Source organism: Mytilus californianus, unplaced genomic scaffold (assembly GCF_021869535.1).
Source record: "Mytilus californianus isolate M0D057914Y unplaced genomic scaffold, xbMytCali1.0.p SCAF_5, whole genome shotgun sequence".
NCBI classification, from domain to species: Eukaryota; Metazoa; Mollusca; class Bivalvia; order Mytilida; family Mytilidae; genus Mytilus; species Mytilus californianus.
The window spans coordinates 109,583,914-109,601,573 of record NW_026262701.1 but is presented as its reverse complement, the minus strand read 5'-3'; the positions used below and the strand labels follow the sequence as shown (position 1 = coordinate 109,601,573).

The window sequence follows — 17,660 nt, the reverse complement described above, 5'->3', positions numbered from 1 at the left end:
ATACTGGCATGCAGTATGCTTAGTAGAACACTCCAATAAAAAAACCAATAAAAAAAAATTGAAATACCTTTAAACACAGTACAACCCATCCGTTATGCCGCATACTATCTATCGTATAATATAACCACTATATGCATGATAAAGATACAAAAATGTACATTAGATAAGAAATAGTTGAACTCAGATAAGAGTCATGCTCTAAAAATAACGATACTAAAATAGTACAAACTATTACTATTATGTCAATGCTTATTTCGTACATGGAAGCATTTAGAACATTTTTAATACTTGAATTCACATTGTATAAACTTCGGGAACAAGGTTAAGTATGCAGATTTATTAGCTCCTCCTGACCTGTAAACAAAATAATCTGTAGCACTGTGAATAGCAATTGCCCTATACAAATAACATGATTCAGCTTATTGATACATATTCATGTACATTTGATATATTGTTTATTATGGATCATTTATATGTCATATCTGCTTAATTCCCCAGCATGGCATGATCGTATATCTCATATAACCGAAAAACGATTTTGTCTTTTTTCTGACAAATTTAATCCAACAGGTTTTTTATGATACTGTTACAAAAAAGTCGAGGACATCATTCAGACCTTACTAAATCAAATTAAACCATATGGTGTATTTGCAATGGCTTTAGTACGATATACTGTTTAAATCTCCATCCTTTTTTTACTAGGTATAGCAATCATAAAAAAAAAACATATATTTTACCGTATGTTCATCTTTATGAGTAAAAAGGAAACTGATCGAATCCCTTACTGTGAATCAGTTAACTATTGGTACATTAAGATAGACAAGGTTAAGTAAAATTCACTTATTCAGTTAAAAAGATTCTATGTCAACTAAATTTAGTTCACAAATAAATCAAAATCATTCAAATATTTCTCACAAGGATAGCTTTTAAAGGTTTCCATGATGTTTTACTCAGTTTTTATTTGATGGTGTAGTTAATACTATTCTATTGTTCAATGTGTATGTTGTTTCAACCAATTACAGTCTTGTCTTGAAAAAAAACCCTTTTTTAATGTGAATATTTTGTACTCTGTCATTATTAAGCGCTTAAGAATCAGTATGTTCATTTTTCACACATGTTTTCACATAGGATCCTATTGTTGTAAGGCAATAAAGAAAAACGATTTTGCATTCAGCTTTTATTTTGAGATGACAACAGAAACTTAACAGCATATTGACAATATAAATATTAAAGAAGATATCAAATTATATAAAATGGATTTGTCCATGTAATAATGGTTACAATAATACATTTTTATCGCGTCAGGATAGTTTTACAACGTAATGACATTTTCCAACATAGACAATCAGTAAAGTAATAAATCACTTGTTTTCTCCCATACATTGATTTAAGCTATAGCAAGAATTGTTTCATTAGACCATAATTTTTTCATACAACTTCACTGAACCATCGTTATTGATGCAACTGTAATAAAATTATTCTTCTGCCAAATGTTTTTCACGAAATCTTTAAAAGCATTAGCGAAATATTCGGTAATTGAGGTTCAGTTAAATCTTTGGGAGCATTTTCATTAACCTTATTTTAACAATTGTTGTGTTTGTAATTTATAAATAAATTGCACAATATTTACTCTCTTTCTGATGCGATGCCAACAAAGAACACTTTCAAAGTCCGTTAAAATATCTTGCTTTTAGATCTATTTCTATTCATTTACAGTTATACCCGTTTAAAGTTTTAACAGTTCACGTCCCAATTTATGCTTATATATTTAAATTTCACATATTAATGTTTTGTTATTTACATGTTTTTACAATCGATTTTCTGAATACATCCGGTTGTCTTTTTGATACTATCTTCAGTTGTAGAAATAACTTTAATGATAAATGAAAGTAAAACAATCTTGTAGTCCTTATTTCCAACATAAATCCACGCAGAGTCCTCAAATTAATACGAGTTATACCTGCTAATAACGAAAAAACAAGTTTAGTTAAAATAAAATTGTTAAATCTATGTCAACAGCAAACAGTTATATAACAAACATACCAAACTCCAAGGAAAATTCAAATCGGAAAGTCCCTTATCAATAGCAAAATCAAAAGCTCAAACACATCAAACGAATGGAAACAACTACTAGTATCATATTCCTGGATTGGTACAGGCATTTCCTTTTATGGAAAATGGTGGAGTAAACCTGGTTTTTATTGCTAGCTAAACCTCTCATTGTATTTATTACAGTCGCATTAAATTCCATTAAATCGACAACAATGCGTGAACAGTGTGAACAAAACAAACAAACATAATAGGTAAAAATGTCAAAAATAGGGGTACAGCAGAAAACACTGTATTATAATCTTTATCACTATAAAAAAAACCAAATATGTTCAAAAGCAAAACAAAATTGCATAATGATAAAGCACATGAAAAAACAAATGAAACGCAGGAATACAAAAAAAAAAAAACCACAGCACAACAACAAATTGTTGCGGATGCATAAGTACCGAGCTACACAAAAAGGATTTTACTAAAAATGGACTAAATAGTAAAGGGTGATTATTTACGAAGACAAATAAAAGAACACTATAACACGTTTTGATTGTTCTAGATTTCTTTTCCTTATGTTTAAAGATAAACACAAAGCTTTTTTATTTGAAAGCCAGGGTTAATATAGGATTTAGCAATCAGTGAAGAAACTATGCCTTGTATGAAAACCCACACAAGAACATCTGTGATATTCAATGGACTAATGTTTGCTTTATCAACATATACATTAGTACAATCAAAATTTTATATTAAAAGATTGCACTTTTTGGTCGGTTGACAGGAAAATGGACGAAGATAGATGCCACTTACAAACACAAGACAATATATCCATTTTCTCCTTATTTACTAGATAGTATTATGGAACAGGAAAACATGTTTCATGTCTCTTATGTTATCAAAAATATTCACATAAATCCTTAACCATATCTAACGGAGGCATCAGCATTTGAATTTCCAATAGGGAACAAAAAAAAGTTATCAAAGATACATGGTTTATAAAATGAGCGTTTTGTCTAAATAAGACTCATTAGGGGCGCTCGAAACAAAACAGTAGAATGAACAAATCAATAACGAGACAACCAAACATTCAAATACACGTTTTGCCAGAATCTAGCTTAGGCTATCTATACATGGACTATGGACATTTAGTCAAATTCATTCTTGTCCAACCGTTCGGTATTATTCGGTATCATAAAACCAATTCTTTGAATGTTTCTTGTTTTTTCTTACATCTGCAAACGATCATGTAAAAAGTATTATTTACTATACTTTTTAAACTTAAGGCTTATACTGATACTTCAACTTCCAGGCCAGATCATATTGTTACAGGAGACCTTTATATTGTCTAAGATCGATAAAAAGGTAATAACAAAATAACATGCTCGCTAACTATTCAGTACATATCAATACTCATCATTGGCGCTGAAATAAAAAATAAAAAGAGGTACAAAACGGTCAGTCTTTGTAATTATTCAAACTTTTAAATTACAGTAAATTTATCAAAAATAACAATTTCAATGATATCTGATGTCAGCCGAGACGTGCTGACTATTGTAAAATCTGGGAAAACACAATTTCCCCCAGCAATGGCATTGACCAAGTCATTGAAAAAAATTATAAGATATATCAGCAGATATATACACTTTAATACGCCAAGACACGCTTATTATTTTTAAAACGGATCGAATATCATCCAGCATCTATAATTGATAGGCAATAGTCATAATGTCATTGACAACATTATTTGTTTTGTTTTTGGCGAATCTTACTGTAAAGTGAAATCCAATTTATGATTCGGGTGTTTCAAACGAATCCCCACCACTACCACATACACATGAAAAAAACATATCAAAGGTTCTGCTGGCTATACACCCTGGTTTAACCCACCATTTTCTTCTGAAAATGCATGTTCCAAGACAGGAATATGGCATAGGTTTTTTAGTTGTTACTTTGGTTGATAGCGTTTGATAGTGTCAGTTTTCATTGACTTCCCCTTTTTAAATTTGCCTTGGAGTTTAGTATCTTTATTTAACTTTTTTCTGTTAAGGTTGGGAATCAGATGGAAGTTTTACTATTCAAGCAAGTCATATTGTTATGGTTTCGAATAACCCCCTAGGAGACATCCTGTCTATTGGACTGGGCATAATGTACAAGAATAGCTACATGTAACTAGTTTTAATGACAAGGGTTACCTTTTTCAAGTGACAGGACAATAATTACCGGATATTCAAAAAATAAGTTGATAATGTCATTTACTCGCTGTATCTTCTATTTATAAAAACGACATATAATATTAAACAAATGAGAAAATGAACCTAACAGGAATAGTAAAGGCTGTTTTCTTTCCACCTTGTCTATTGAAGTTGGAATTCAAGTTTTAGTTTAATGACGTAATAAATTAATATGCTCTTGGTCTATTTCTGTTTACATACATGAATGTGTCTCTGCTGTCTAAAAGATAAAGGTTAAGCTACATGTATCAGATAAACTTAACAATCTTAAAGATCTATGAAAAAGAGGTGAAGGCCAGATAAATCCCATCAGACAGACATGTACACCTTACAATTATTCCATACACCAAATATAGTTGATCTATTGCTTAAGGTAACAAAAAAAGAGACAAACACACAAAAGACTTAACATTGACCAATTGAACATGTAAATGAGGACAAGGTCAGACGATACCTGCCAGATAGACATGTACATCTGACTACTGTTCCATACACCAAATCAAGCTGACCAATTGCTACGAGTAGTTCAAAAACAGACTAAAAAATCAAAAACTAAACATCGACCAATGGACCATGAAAATTAGGTCAGGGTCAGATGATACCGACTAAACCAACATGTACATTATACAATCAATCTTTACACTAAATATAGCTGCCGTAGTGCTATCAGTACTTGAAAAATAGACCAAAACATCAAATCTTAACATTGACCAATGGACCATAAAAATGAGGTCAAGAGAGCTTTTCTAATCACTTGGCGTCCATTGTCTGTCATCTTCGTCGTCCGTCGTCGTCGTGGTTAACTTTTTACATTTTGAACTTCTTCTAGAGAACCACAGAATAGAATAAAACCAAACATGGCATGAATGTTCCTTATGAGGTGCTGACCAAGTGTTGTTACTTTGAAGCCGATCCATCATCCAAGATGGCCGCCAGCGGTAGACTTCGTTTAACATAGGAGCCTGTGGACAATACATACATATGTCTTCTTTTAGAGAACCACTGAATGGAATGAAACCAAACATGGTATGAATGTTCCTTATGAGGTGCTGACCAAATGTTGTTACTTTGAAGCTGATCCATCATCCAAGATGGCCGCCAGAGTGGCACTTAGTTTAACATAGGACCCTATTGGAAATACATACAAATGTATTCTGTTAGAGAAACACTAAATGGAATGAAATAAAACATGGCATGAATGTTCCTTATGAGGTGCTAACCAAGTTTTGTTACTTTGTAGCAAATCCATCAAAAAAGATGGCTGCCAATTGAGAACTTAGTTTAACAAAGGACCCTACGGGAAATATATACAAATGTCTTCTTCTAGAAAACCGCTTAATGGATTGAACCCAAACATGGTATGGATGGTTTTTTTTTGAGGTGCTGACCAAGTGTTGTTACTTTGTAGCTGATTTGTTATTGTCCGTATAAAGTAATTTTTCTACAATTTCAATGAATTTATTGGTAATTTCTGTAAACTTTACAAAAGTCTTCTGCTTTTGATTAAATTACGGGGCCAATATTAAACCAAGTTTGGCCTCAATCATTATTAGGGTATCTGTTATGATTTTAATCTATTTTTACATGATTTCCAAAACCAAAGTAGAATCAGGTGAGCGACACAGGCTCTTGGGAGCCTCTAGTTATAATTATACAAATAGTATATGCTGCCGTCGCCGTAGGATAGTAATACCTATGTCTAGCATACTGCGCAGGCGAGACAAAAACGACAATAGAGAGAATAGCAATCATTTTATATTGTTTAAATTGTAATTAAACGTAAAACCTATTGTTTTGCAAATACTTGTTCCAAGCCTATCTGTATTGTTCTGTGTTCTATGCCCTCATTTGGCCTTAATTTGTTTAATAAAAATATTTCGGTTCAATTCTTAATGTTGATGTGTTCCGCTTATCCCAAACAAGGTAAATAACCCTTTTATGAATCATTCTAATCACGTTATTTTATAAGTACAGTAGGGTTACAGAATAGTGTAAAACTACATTATAAATTTATTGGAAACTCTCCTGGCTAAATATGATCAATTATTCTATGAACCTCATATTCCTAGCGATGGCTCTTGCTACACTCCTCCGACTGTTCCGGAATGTTTCTTATTTCAACGAAAGAAGTGTCTATGATTCCCACAAAGCTATTACACTAGACACTCCCTATTATGATTTCTGTCCTACATGATTCTTGTGTAGACGCGACTGATGCAAATTATAAGCTCGGTATCTTTGATGAGTTTTAAGTCCGATATCATTTTTTGAATTGTACAGCATATTTGCCTTTGTTAAAAAAAAAGAAGTTCTTCATCAAACCAACCCAATCTTATTTTTGAGAGATTACATTTTACATGTTTTACATGCAACACACCCCTATTCTTAGTTTAACAAAAGAGGGACAGCTTACTACTTCCATATAATTATGGTTTTGGAAGGATGATAAAAGTGTTAAATAAAAGAAGGCAAGCAGGAACAGTATAAAAATAATCTGCTACATCGAAAATGATAAGTGTTCACCACCCATTGAGGTATGAAATAGTCTTTGAATTGTTAATTACCTCGAGATCCTTATTCGTCGAATGGTGGCTTCATTAGGTATGGATAGTGCGTTGAAGGTTCCAGGGATCCTCATTTGAAAATAACATTTGGGGTAGCTTGCTGGTGTGACGGGCAGTAAGCAATTTGAGTTGTTTTCTTTGGATAGAATGTTTTTTGTTGAAAGGAGACGGCTTGGGGAAGCAGGTGCACACCAACAAAACTATGACTGATGGTCGATTTTACCTATCGAAGTGGATATTTATCCTGGCCGAGGACTTTTTATCTACAGCTCCTTGTTCATCAAATGGTCTTCTGTTTCATCCTTTTTGCATTCAATTTCATTTTTATTAAAGTATCTCATTTGAACAGAAAAACAAAACAATTTAAATTTTACAAATTTTATTTTATAATGTTAACTGATTTCATATAAATTGGAACAATCTCATTCACAATCTTTAAATACATCTCGATGAGAATTGACAGATACAACTAAATCTCATGGAAACTTAATAGGAATTTTCCCAGCTCCAACAGATGGACATTTTTGTCCTCGGCATTCCTCAGTTTCTAAAATGTAAAATTGATAAGTACAGTTTAAGCTGTATAAACATATTTCATTTTTCCGGAAATTATTTTATTAAATATTTTTTTCCAGCTTGTAAAATTATAAAAAATGTGACACACAAAATTTGCATGATTTGCTCTTTTATACAAAGTTAAATCTAATTATATGAATAGATAGTTAGCTCCAAATTGTTGTCATGTAAGTACTAGTTTTAAGTTTTCATTAAAATCAAAATGCAAGACTATTAAAGATTGTATAAAAAAAAAACAGTTTTCAAACAGTTTTTGTTTATATAACGTATAGCCATGTATATAAATGGTGACAACAACAACTTATTAAAAAGTTAAATCACAAAAATACTGAACTCCGAGGAAAATTCAAAATGGAAAGTAACACTTTACCGAAAGAAACTGACAGTATTTAAGGATGAAAGAAAACACTAGTCCTCATTGAAGAAACCCATATTTTGTTGTAATAATTGACAACTTGGTGTTTACAATTTCGAGCAAAACAAATTACATATATAGGTGCAGATGATGAAAATAAAGAGATGTGGTATAGTTGCCAAAATAACAACTTTCCATCAAAGACAGCTGGAACATCAAATCTGGGTCAAGGTCAAATAGGTTCTGTCAGACAGATATTTTAACCTTACAGTCCTATTATACACTGAATATAGCTGTCATATGACTTCAAATTTCTGAAAAACATAATCATAAAATTCTCACCCTGATCAACGAGCGGTTAAAATGAGGTCAGTGTCAGATGAAACCACACTATTAGACAGACATGTACACCTCATAATCATTCCATGCATCAAATTTAGCTTACTCAAGTATCATAAACAAACAGAAGAGCAATTTCCGACTGATTTTAACAGTTCATGTCGTTTGCTCCTATGTTGGGCTGTTACGCAAGTGACCATGGTTAGGGAAGGGTTGAGCGATTAAAACAAATGCTCAATTCAGCCACGTTTTTTATCTGCCTGTCCCAAGTCAGGAGTCTGTAATTCAGTGGTTGTCATGTTTGTTTTTCGTTTATGGTTTTGTCATACTTTACCCTATGGGTGTTGTGTCATGTTGGGGCATGAAAAAGCTTACTATAAAAGAAAGGAAATGTGGTATGATTGCCAATGATACAACTAAATCGACATTTATGAATTTGTTTACAGCCCAACGTCCTTTACTCTATTTTCATATTTAAGAATATGCATCATAAATATCTATAATGCACACAACTCACTAAAACAAATCCTAGGTAATGACCTAAAGCAGATAAATGACAACACGACAACTTATGATACATATAATTTACATACCAAAAAGTTTAAATTTAGCTTGATTTTCTCCATACTCATTTTTCCCTGTACAATAATAATCTCCATAATCATTTGCTTCTACATTTTTTATTGAAAGAGTGTACCATTTCTCATTAACTTTCAATCTCTGATCATCTTGTTGTTCTAATATGTATTTGTCATTGTCCTGAATTTGTTCTTTTTCTTGCGTTGATTTGTATTCTTTGTACCATATAACTTCAGCTCTAGGATTAGCTAAGAATATAATATATACATTTATTAATCATAATTGCATATTATCCTTGAAATTCCCGATGACATCAGAAAAACCAATTAACAATAAAGGTCAATATATATACTTGTCAGTCTATAAACTTTTTTATATATATTTTTTTTTTCAGTCTGAGATTTCAGCTAAGACATTTTATTTCGAAAGTATATGAAAATATTGAAATGTGGTATGGTTGCCGTTGAGACAACTATTTAACTATAGACAAAAGGTAACTGATTAGCAATTCATGCATTATCTTACCATTCGTACAATTATTTTCTGACAGTTACTTCCACGGAGATTTTTCACCCCTATCTTTAAAGGCAGATTTCTCTAGATTGCATGAGCTTTAAATACTAACAAAGGGTTTAAAGCTTTTAAACATTTTGATTTTATGAACATCTGCAACTTGAGAACAGAATAAAATAACATTTTAATGCTCATTAGTCCAGTTGGATATTTTGTTATGTCTTATGTTCGCTGTTGGAGACGACGTGGTTCGGTATTTATATATCCCGCTTTCGGTCATTTTGTTACTTTCTTATACGTGTTGGTCCGGTGGGTCATTGTGTGTCGAGTTGTTATCTGTTTATTTCATTTGTGGTTTGAATTCTGTATTTTCGGTACATTTCACGTATGTCTTATTTGTTAGTATAATCGAGTTACTCGTGGTTCGTCTACAGGGTTTTTGTTTTATGTTATTTGTTTTCATGTGTGTTTACTGTTTGGTCTTACATGATCTTGCCTTATATTATAGTTAATTTATTTTTATTTTCTATATGTCTGTAAAAGTTAAGATAAAAAATCAGCTACTTCATTTATATGATTTTAAGTTCAAAGCAACTATATGCACATATATATCCATTTTAATATTCTTGTCATGGTTACAAAATACATAAAATAACACCATTACAAACTACATCCCAATTTATAATTCTTGTACGTGTCTATAAATAAAACAAATCTGATCTATTTTTTGAAATTTACCTGTGATAATATAAACGTCACAAAATATACGTCACTTTTTGTGACGTTGATCCATTCATGTGACGCGCAGTTTATATTTCGTTTGTGGTGTCCTGGTGTGCTATCGTTATTTTATGGAAGGTGTCCGTTGTTATTCTGTGGTTTACATGTTGTATTTCTCTGTACTGAGTGTTCTTGTGTTTGTTTGTACTGTATTCCTGTCACGTTATGTTGTCATTTTAGCGGTATTTTTAACATTTCCATATAAGCGAGAGGTTTGGCATACATTAAAACCAGGTTCAACACACCATTTTTTCTTAAAATGTCCTGTACCAAGTCGGGAATATGGCAGTTGTCATCATTCAGTCCGTTTCTATGTATGTTGGCGTTTGCTTTTGTTGCAGTTCAGTGTTTCTGTTGTTCCGTTTTGTTTTTTTCCTCTTATAGTTGATGTGTTTCCCTCGGTTTTAGTTTGTTACCCGGATTTGTTTTTGCTGAATCGAATTATGACTATTGAACAGCGGTATACTACTGTTGCCTTAATTCATCGTTTGTTTTTATAAGAAATTATTAGAACATACTAAACAGGTTTGATTGAAAAGGCATGCAATAAACAATGCTTAGTGATGTGAAAATGCTGAATAACATTCCATTTTAAGGGAAATATTTGTTTTAATCAAATGATACTTAAATTCGATATCTCCTTAAGTGTTACCTGTCAATTAAAGAACACATTTCTTTGATTGTAATGATGATGTGATATATAAATTGCATAACAGCATGACAAACTTCTGATATGCTAGTGGTTCTCCTTAAACTAACCTCATCTCAAACTTATACATTCATGTTAATGCTGAAGCTGGTAAACGCCAGAAACAGCCTCCCTCCATAACTTACTTAAAGACGAGGCAAAATCAATTTGTGGCCTAAGTAATATTTAATTAAAAAAAATAAGTAAAAAGTAAATGAAATAGCTTGCTTATTAGACAGACTTTGCAGGTAACACCTGTCGCATATTGTAGCATCCATATACGTGTAAATTTTTGTAACAGAAAGCAAAAACAAAATTTTATATACAAAAAAGTAGGAAAATAACATAAAAGAAAAATGAAATAAATAATTTTCCCAACCATCAACATTAGTCAAATGAGTGTTATGGTAGATTAACTTCAAAAAGCTTACCAGCTACTAAGCACTCTAATTTTGCATGAAACCTCCTATTCTGTGCCTGACCCACGGTATCCTGGACAGCTGTACAGTAAGGAGAAAATCTGACTTCAAGCTGTACTGTATAGGATGCTGGTGGTTTAACATTGTTATCAGCGATGCAAATAAACTGTCCACGATCTATAGCATTTATTTGGTAAACATTGTAAATACCACCCTGAAAGTTATATATACATATATATATAAAAGACCAACAAAGTGAAAAAAGTATATTTAAACAAAACGCATTTGACTAACAGGTCGAACAACGGATGTTCTTAAACCCTGTTGACTGCCGTTGGCGATTGCCAAATAAACGGATCACAAGATGTAACAAAATGGATCTTAATTATTAATTTAATACCAAACAGAAAACAATAAACTTGCGGAAAAGATGGTATACCGCAAACATGAGGTGCAAAAATGTGTATACCATATCCGGATTTCGACAATTAATGTCTCTTCAGTGATGTTAGGAATCGAAACGGTATTTGGAAAGCCATATAATTTACCTCAATTTAGGATAGACTCTTGAATTTTGAAGAGTCGAAATAGGATGAACGGATCATATAAACACGAAGGCAAATATAATACAAGCCCAAACGAAAAAATATAAATAATTCTAAATTGAAAACAACGTTCAAACCTATGATTGCGTTGGATAAAAGCCGCAATTTTTATACGTGTGCATGCAAAACAAATTTCTTGGTAAAGGGGTCTAAATACAACACCAACAACATTGTTCAAATGCGTTTTGTTTAAATATTCTTTTTCAATTTGTTGGTCTTTTAGAAAATGTTGTTTGTGCTGTATTTAGACATTCTACCCATATTCGAACTCTATCTGTGTGTTGTGGTTCATAGCATTGTGTATGAGTTTGATAAAATTTACATGAAGAAAACTTAAGTTAGAGTACGGAAAAGGAAATGAGATGGACGGAAGGACGAAAAGACAGAAGGACGGACGGTCAAAGTTAACACTTAATGCCCCCGTCGCCTACGGCGGAGGTATAAAAAAGTACAGATTTATTTTATAGTGATGGCAATACACATTGTGATCTATTTCAGATTCATTGATTGATGTTTGCTTTTCAATGCATCTTCACAAAAAGGCTTTATCGTGCCGAGAGCTATTTATTATATTTCAAAATTCCAAAATTGATCCTTTAAATAGAGGTCCATTTAGACCAGTTGTTTCCCCCAAGAGGGACATACATTTTTATTGACAATGAAGAGCTAGCTGAGACGGCAAATTCATTTATCTGTGCGTAATGTACATGTGTTTAATCGTTAAATTTTTCAAATCTTTTAATATCATTTAAGCGTTTTTGTCTAGATAAAGACTTTGATTTTTTATTTCAATAGTTATTTTGCATTAAAAATTGGTAAAAATGTCCATATGTCTTTTTTAACTTATCATGTTTGCATGGGCAGCAGCTAATTTTTTCCAGTCTAGAACCAGGATAAAATTTGCAAAGGGCAACAACTTGTGTAAAAAATGTTTAAGAACATAACTATACTGTAATGATGTTATTGTGTGGTGCCAAATCGGAGATTAATGCTGCGGATCTTCCAGTTACTGACATGAAGGAATTAAAAAATTATGACTTTATGTCCTTTTTGAATTATTCAATATCTATTTAATGTTCTGTATCCCACTTTTTCCATGGTAATATACTTTCCTTAAAGCAGAACACCAACTCATTATAATCATATTTATTGAAACAAGCACAGGTCAGTTTTGTATTGTATATAGGACATTACTTTGTAAAATGAAACACATAATTGATTGTAAACTCTGTCATGATTTCGTCTTGTAATAGCTGTAGCAGATACTGTAGTATAGAATTAGAGGATATCAAGAGGACAATCAGAAAAAAACATGGCTAACAAGAAAAACTTGAAAACACAAACAACAGTCTGTAAAACAAAACATTACATAAAACTGGTACCATTGTTTGTTAATTTGGCTCAAAAATGACTTAATTAATCACAAATCTGGAAAACAGGAAAAATGTCCTAAAATAATTCTATAACACGAAGTCTTTTTGTACTTTATCTAACCTTGTCAAAAACAGTTACTGCAGCTGGCTTGAGAAGCAAATATCTTTTGTTTTCCCTTACCCTTTGCTGGAATCCACCATTAGGCAGTGGGAATCCATCTCCCCTTTTCCATGTAATATTTGGTGCAGGAATTCCATTAGCGTCACAATTCAGTGTGATATTTTGTCCTTCCTGGACAGTTATTCTGAGAGCACTGGTACCTTTTATAGTAGGAGCGACTGTAAAATTTGTTAAATAACATGTGAATAAAAATTGAAATTATTTTCAATATAATTTTTTTCTTTCTTTTTTACAGTAAATAGAATGATAATAGTTATCAAAGGTACTAGGATTATAATTTAATACGCCAGACGCGCGTTTCGTCTACATAAGACTCATCAGTGACGCTCAGATCAAAAATAAGATAAAACAATCCTGTGTCGTCTGAAGTTTTTATGTAAAACTTTCGCATACAACAAACAAATTTCTAGCATTCATGTATTTTCTATACAGTGAAAAGTAAAATAACAAAAATACTGAACTCCAAGGAAAATTCAAATCGGAAAGTCCCTTGACTTGGTACAGGCATTTCCTTATGTAGAAAATGGTGGATTAAACCTGGTTTTATAGAGCTAAATCTCTCACTTGTATGACAGTCGCATAAAACTCCATTGTATTGACAACAATGTGCGAACAAAACAAACAGTTAGGTAAAAATGTCAAAACTAGGGGTACAGCAGTCAACATTATGTTATAATCTTAATCACTATAAAAACAAACAAATATGTCAACAAAGAAAACAAAATGGCATATAGACAAAGAACATAAGCAAAAATGATAGACAAGAATACAACAAATGACCACAGCACAACAACACAATGGCATGATGTATTAGTACCGAGCCACGCCAAAAGGATATTAACCAAAATGGACTAAACAGTAAAGGGTAATAATTTACAAAGACTAATAAAAGAACACTATAACACGTAATTAAGATGATAAACAACGTCCGTAACAAGAATCTATACTTCAAGACCCTCATGTATTTTTTTTTGAAGTATAGATTCTAGATACGGATTTTCATTTCTGTGTAGATCAAAGGACTTTTCTGTGTAGATCACAGGACTTTAAGGAAAACATGTTTTAAAACCAAAAATAAATCAAAGTGCAAAACCTACTATTATAGTGTATTTATTTTTATTTATTTTTACATCATCTTTCTTTTTATTATAAATATACATGTAACAAGTTACCGTATATACAAATTTATACTTGTTGCAAACAACAGATAGTGACTTGGTACCACTTTAATTCAAACTGCAACATTATACATATAATATATCGTCAAATTCGGAAAACAAATTCCGTCATATACATTTTGTTACACTCAATTAAAATATTTAAAGCTTTTTGTATAACTAAAGGCTAAATAAGGACAAAAGGATTTATTCATTCGACAAAGCACCAATTATTACTGCTCAAACTTAAAATGCAGTTTAGACACATTAAATGAGCATTAGCTACGAGTTAGAAAAAAAATGAAAAAGGTTTGTTTTTGTTTCAAGCATTAATGAAAGCAGAATTTTGATATAATATTTCGTTATAAACAGTTAGTTTGGCCCAAATTTGTCAAAATAAGCTCAAAAACATCACTGATTCAGAAAAAGTTTTAAAAAGGTCTCCCACCGAAATGTAAATTTTTTATTTTTTTATTTTGAAACAATGTACAGTTATTCTATATATGTTTGATATGTCCTTGCACAATTTACTGTCATTTTCATAGTATGAGACCATTATAAATTGCTTAAATCCACATCATTTGGACTCTGTTATATAGTTGTCACATTGCCAATCATACATGAACCACATTTCCTTTTTTCACATTATAAATGATACATGTAACTGATGAAAAAAAATTGTTTAGTCTACGAAGTATATATATATGTATGTATGTATCACTGCATGGGTTTAAATGATGTCAACCAATGTCATGGCAAACTTTAATCACCTATAATAACTTACTTTGCACAGTTAATTCCCCCAACTTTTGAGGCCATTCCTTGTAATTCTGATTTGGAAGATAGATCTGACATGTATAATTCCCTGCATCAGTCTCCGTTAATGATCGTATAATCAGTTGGTACATTTCACGATTGTTTGATCTGTATTTCACCACATCATATTTCCTTCTTCCTTCAACAACATAATCAACACGAACAGTTTCATCAGAGGATATGTATCCAGGGAGACCAGATGGTGTGATCTGTTTAATCCATTGCAACTGTTTAAACATAACACAATACTGTTAAAATCGATAAAAGTATATGTTCAAATCAATATTAAAAACATTCAAAAGTTTAAAACTAAATGATAAATCTCTCCAACCACAGTATTTGGCCCTGACTGCATGGTGCCATATTTGGAAAAAGGGTCAATTTGTTGCTCTAACACAATCTTCTATTTCCAGTTTAAACAACAAGCTAGATTAGCAGAAGATGATACAAACAGCCACCTTTTTATCAAGAAAATCCCAATAAGAAATAAGCAAATAAATATACAGAGTAACGTTTACACAATATACAGGTTCTGTTGACATGTTGCTTACATAAAAGTGAAAATTCAAATCAGAAAACTGAAGTCATCTTTTTTTGTCATAGGAAAGTTTTCTTGTCAACCACCTGTCAACAATGAGGCAAACCCATCCTGTATAGGCAAGGCCTAAAAAAATCAATGTGTTATGCTACCAAACCTACGCTTAGTTTATTTCCTTCCCATATATATTTTGTCATTTTTAACAAGCACTATTACAAACAGACTGTTTTCTTTGTTGTAACCAGGTCAATTCTTCATTTTATTTATTATTCGCCTACCAGCTGACCCCAATCAATTTCAGCATTTTAACAGAAACCCCAATTTTATTTTATTTGCCTAAGCTTTAAAAAGTCTCTGTAGAAAGTGTGTATGACTAAATTTCATTTTGGGATAAGTTTACCCTTCTTAATATCAGATTATATACCTGTGCTGGAGACTGTAAATTTATGACAGAACAATTCAGGTATGCTGTTTGACCTTGTTTTTTCACCTCTGGTAAAATATCATCCACTATTTCTGGTCTTACAGCAAAAACTGAAAAATATTAAATAGATGGTTTTAAGGGGAAATAGTTTTAAAAATACAAAATCATTTCATTGAAGTTCCTTCCTTCAGCTGATTTAATAGAACTGTGTAATCAACTGTAACAAATGGTTTTAAATGTTGATTTTTTTAAATAATGATATGTTTATTACGTGTTTTGACTAATCTAGGACAATCGTACTAATATAGTATGTCCCAGGTCTAATTATATCTTGATTAGCAGCTGTGATAATGTGGCAAAGAATAAGTTTAATTTTTTTGCTTTATTGGCCACAATTTCATCAACATTCATGTTTATAAAATCAACAAAACATCAAATATTACTATTAATGTTTTCGAACATTGGATATTCATTTCACAATTTCATCAACATACACAAACTTTTAGATAATAAATATTGAAATATTCTCACTGTCACAAAGCATTAAAGTGTGAGAAATGTGGCTTTGAGACGACTCTTATCAGCTTGTGTTTGGTATAAACGAGGAATTGTTTTTGATAATAGACATACAATTAATTCCAAGCTGTTCAATTATATGACTCCAATCATCATGTATAATTAGATTAAACAAGTTGATTAGTTAATTATAGACATAACCATACAATAAAAGGAATGTTATTTATTAATTATAATGGAAATTGAAAGTGATTTAAAGATAACAAACAATTAAATATAATAATTTGAACAATTCATAAAACATCGTTAATTACATCTTTTTAATGGTGCGAGTTTGCAATGGTACGAGTTCGCATTGGATCGAGTTAACATTGGTACGAGTTGACTTTTTGTGGTACCATTTGACATGGTACGAGTTTGTAATGGTACGAGTTGATTTATTTCGATTCATGATTCATACAAGACCAAAGGACAAAGATTGATTTCAGGTCAAATTCAATGTACAATCTTTCATATTGAGGTTAACCCTTACTGTAAAGTTAGAGCCTAAAAGATGGATGAGTTATGCTACCAAAGTAGTTGGTTTACCATAAGTTATGGAAGTAATATACAAAAAAAAAAGACTTGTGGTTTTAGCATATCATTAATTTTCACTGTTTATGTACATGTACTATGTTTTATTTAAATAATTTGTCATACTGTATATGTCATGTATGTTGTACACTTGGATAATGCAATGTCATATTTATATATGGGCTTTATCCAATGAAATATTTGAATTGTAGTTATCTGTTACACTGAAAGAGTATAAAACTGCTTTATATCAACAGAGCTACAAAACTAACACAATTTACAGAAATTAGTTACACATCTTTTAAGGCAAAGGCAGCACTATACTCTTAACTTTCTCGGAGTTTCTCGACCTCAAGGGCAAAAATATGCATGTACCATAATAACAATATCCAA

General features: G+C 31.6%; 2 protein-coding genes across 7 annotated transcripts in view; both read right to left on the bottom strand.

The window, feature by feature from the left end:
• LOC127700558 (lachesin-like) overlaps positions 1-17,660 on the bottom strand; it is a 208,970-nt gene that overhangs the window by 69,552 nt on the left and 121,758 nt on the right. The gene's annotated exons all lie outside the window — the stretch shown is intronic.
• LOC127700561 (lachesin-like) overlaps positions 7,198-17,660 on the bottom strand; it is a 99,860-nt gene continuing 89,397 nt past the window's right edge. For 2 of the 4 annotated variants that reach the window (XM_052204116.1, XM_052204115.1), the window contains exons 3-7: positions 15,185-15,443; positions 13,184-13,401; positions 11,097-11,298; positions 8,699-8,932; positions 7,198-7,382 (exon numbers count right to left, since the gene is read on the bottom strand). In XM_052204116.1, coding sequence (XP_052060076.1) covers positions 7,312-7,382; positions 8,699-8,932; positions 11,097-11,298; positions 13,184-13,401; positions 15,185-15,443 — 984 coding nt within the window. In that variant the 3' untranslated portion in view covers positions 7,198-7,311. Of the gene's footprint in view, positions 7,383-8,698; positions 8,933-11,096; positions 11,299-13,183; positions 13,402-15,184; positions 15,444-16,178; positions 16,289-17,660 lie in introns of all 4 variants that reach the window. The other 2 variants (XM_052204114.1, XM_052204117.1) reach the window with 2 other exon arrangements.